Raw genomic sequence first — 1,949 nt, forward strand, 5'->3', positions numbered from 1 at the left:
CCTGAAGGAACAGCAAGTTCTTGTGAAGATGTTGGTAAAGAAAATTCAATACTTCTATAATCATATAAATCACGTCCATCAATTCTTAAAATACTCGGGAGTGAGGATGATGATGATGACGATACTATTGGAGTTGATTTCTTTGAATCCGATTTATTTGTACTTGTTGGAGTATTAGATTCAATAGGCTTGTTTTCATCAAGTGTTGTTAGAATAAAATTCTTTTCATTGCTCGAAAGTGCTGAAGGCTTTAAAGACATTTTTTTATAAATTTAAATTCCAAAACATTTTTGAAATAATTATTTTAATGATGAAATATTATGAATTCATTGGTTTTATAATGTTGATTGAATCTAAATTTCACTAATAGATTGACTATCAATTTGTAAAGATAACGATCGATTATTAATATTAAATTTGATTTTTATTAAATTTAATATAAAAAAATGGAGAATATGCAAAGAATAGTTCAACTTTCATGGATTCCCGATAAGAAGGTTGATATTGATAGAGATTGTGATATGTGTATATTATTTCATGATTCACCATGTGCTAATCAATTTGATTCCTTCTTAACAAGTAAGAATGAAACAGATTTTGATAAAGTTAAACAATGTTTGGATGCTAACAAGGCTCTTTTTGATACGAGACAAGAGGAAATTCATCAAAAGATTCAACCATTCTTTCCAAAGAATAATTAAACCACGAGGAAGAAGAAGTGGTACTACTAGTAATTGTTCTATCCAACAAGAACAAGAATTTTCCTTCTATTAATGATTGGCTATATGAAACTAACAAGAAAGAGGAGTAAAAAAGGACTAATAGCTCCACAAAGATTACATTTTGAACTAGTCACGACACTATAATAACATGATAATTCATCATTGTGATGATGATAAGGTTGAAGGCTTTAAATTATTTAATTGAATTTAATTAAAAAAATAAATGCAAAACATTCAACAAGAAGCCTAATTTTATCATAATAATAATAATAGTAACTAAATAATCCTACAAAGAGGAAGATAAAGTTTATAATTGTATATAATAATGCCACCAAAGAAAAACAATCAACCTAAAATAACTGCCTTTATTTCAAAAAAGTCTTCTTCAACTAATGAATCATCTTCCGAAGAGCCTTTAAAACTGTCAGATTTACTACCACCATCATTAGCTTCATTTGCATCATCATCATTAATAGAACAATCAAAGGAACATCATCATTCAGAAAATATACAAATTGCAACAGAACATCAAGAAACCTTTCAACCACCACCATCATCATCATTCTTATCTGGAACACCAGGATTATCTTTACCTAATAATGATGGTTCTTTATTGTCACTATTTGGAGGAGAATACTTGACTGAAATCATTCCAATTGAACAAGATAATCAACATCATCCAACAACACTTTTTGAAACTAATATTTCAAAATCATTGGAAAATCAGAATGCTCCATTAAATATTAGTGATCTTATGATGGATGATTTACATATTGGTGGAATTGGTAGTGGAGTTGATTCAACTCCAAGTTTGGATGAATTAAAGAATCTTGATATTGGAAAATATATTGAAGAACAAACAGGTTCAGCTACAAATCAAGTACAAACAGCAATGCAAATTTGTAACATTTTCCGAGAACCTGGTAATCAACAAAATTCAGAATTGTTAAAACAAGCAACAAGTTCCTTGATAGATCAACAAGAAAATGAAAGTGATGATGATGATAATAGAAGTGTAATGACAGAATCATCTCAATTAACATCTGAAAATTATAAAGGAGATGATTTTGATGAAATTTATGGACCAGATGAGGGTGAAGGAGATTATGATTATTTGGATGATATCTTGAAAGGAATGTTAAAAAGAAAAAAGAGAAAGAGAGCAATGAAATCTAAAAAAACTAGGAAAAAGAAGGAAGACAAAATACCAAAAGAGGTAAAGAAATT

General features: G+C 28.7%; 1 protein-coding gene across 1 annotated transcript; it reads left to right on the forward strand.

The window, feature by feature from the left end:
* Nucleotides 1-1,047: 1,047 nt before the first annotated feature.
* On the forward strand, nt 1,048-1,938 carry NAEGRDRAFT_54791 (uncharacterized protein; the record flags this gene model as incomplete). The annotated part of the gene is made up of 1 exon (XM_002668398.1): nt 1,048-1,938. A coding segment is annotated over one exon (891 nt), but the record flags the coding sequence as incomplete, so codon positions are not given.
* Nucleotides 1,939-1,949: the final 11 nt, after the last annotated feature.

Source organism: Naegleria gruberi (assembly GCF_000004985.1).
Source record: "Naegleria gruberi genomic scaffold NAEGRscaffold_241, whole genome shotgun sequence".
NCBI lineage: Eukaryota > Heterolobosea > Eutetramitea > Acrasida > Naegleriidae > Naegleria > Naegleria gruberi.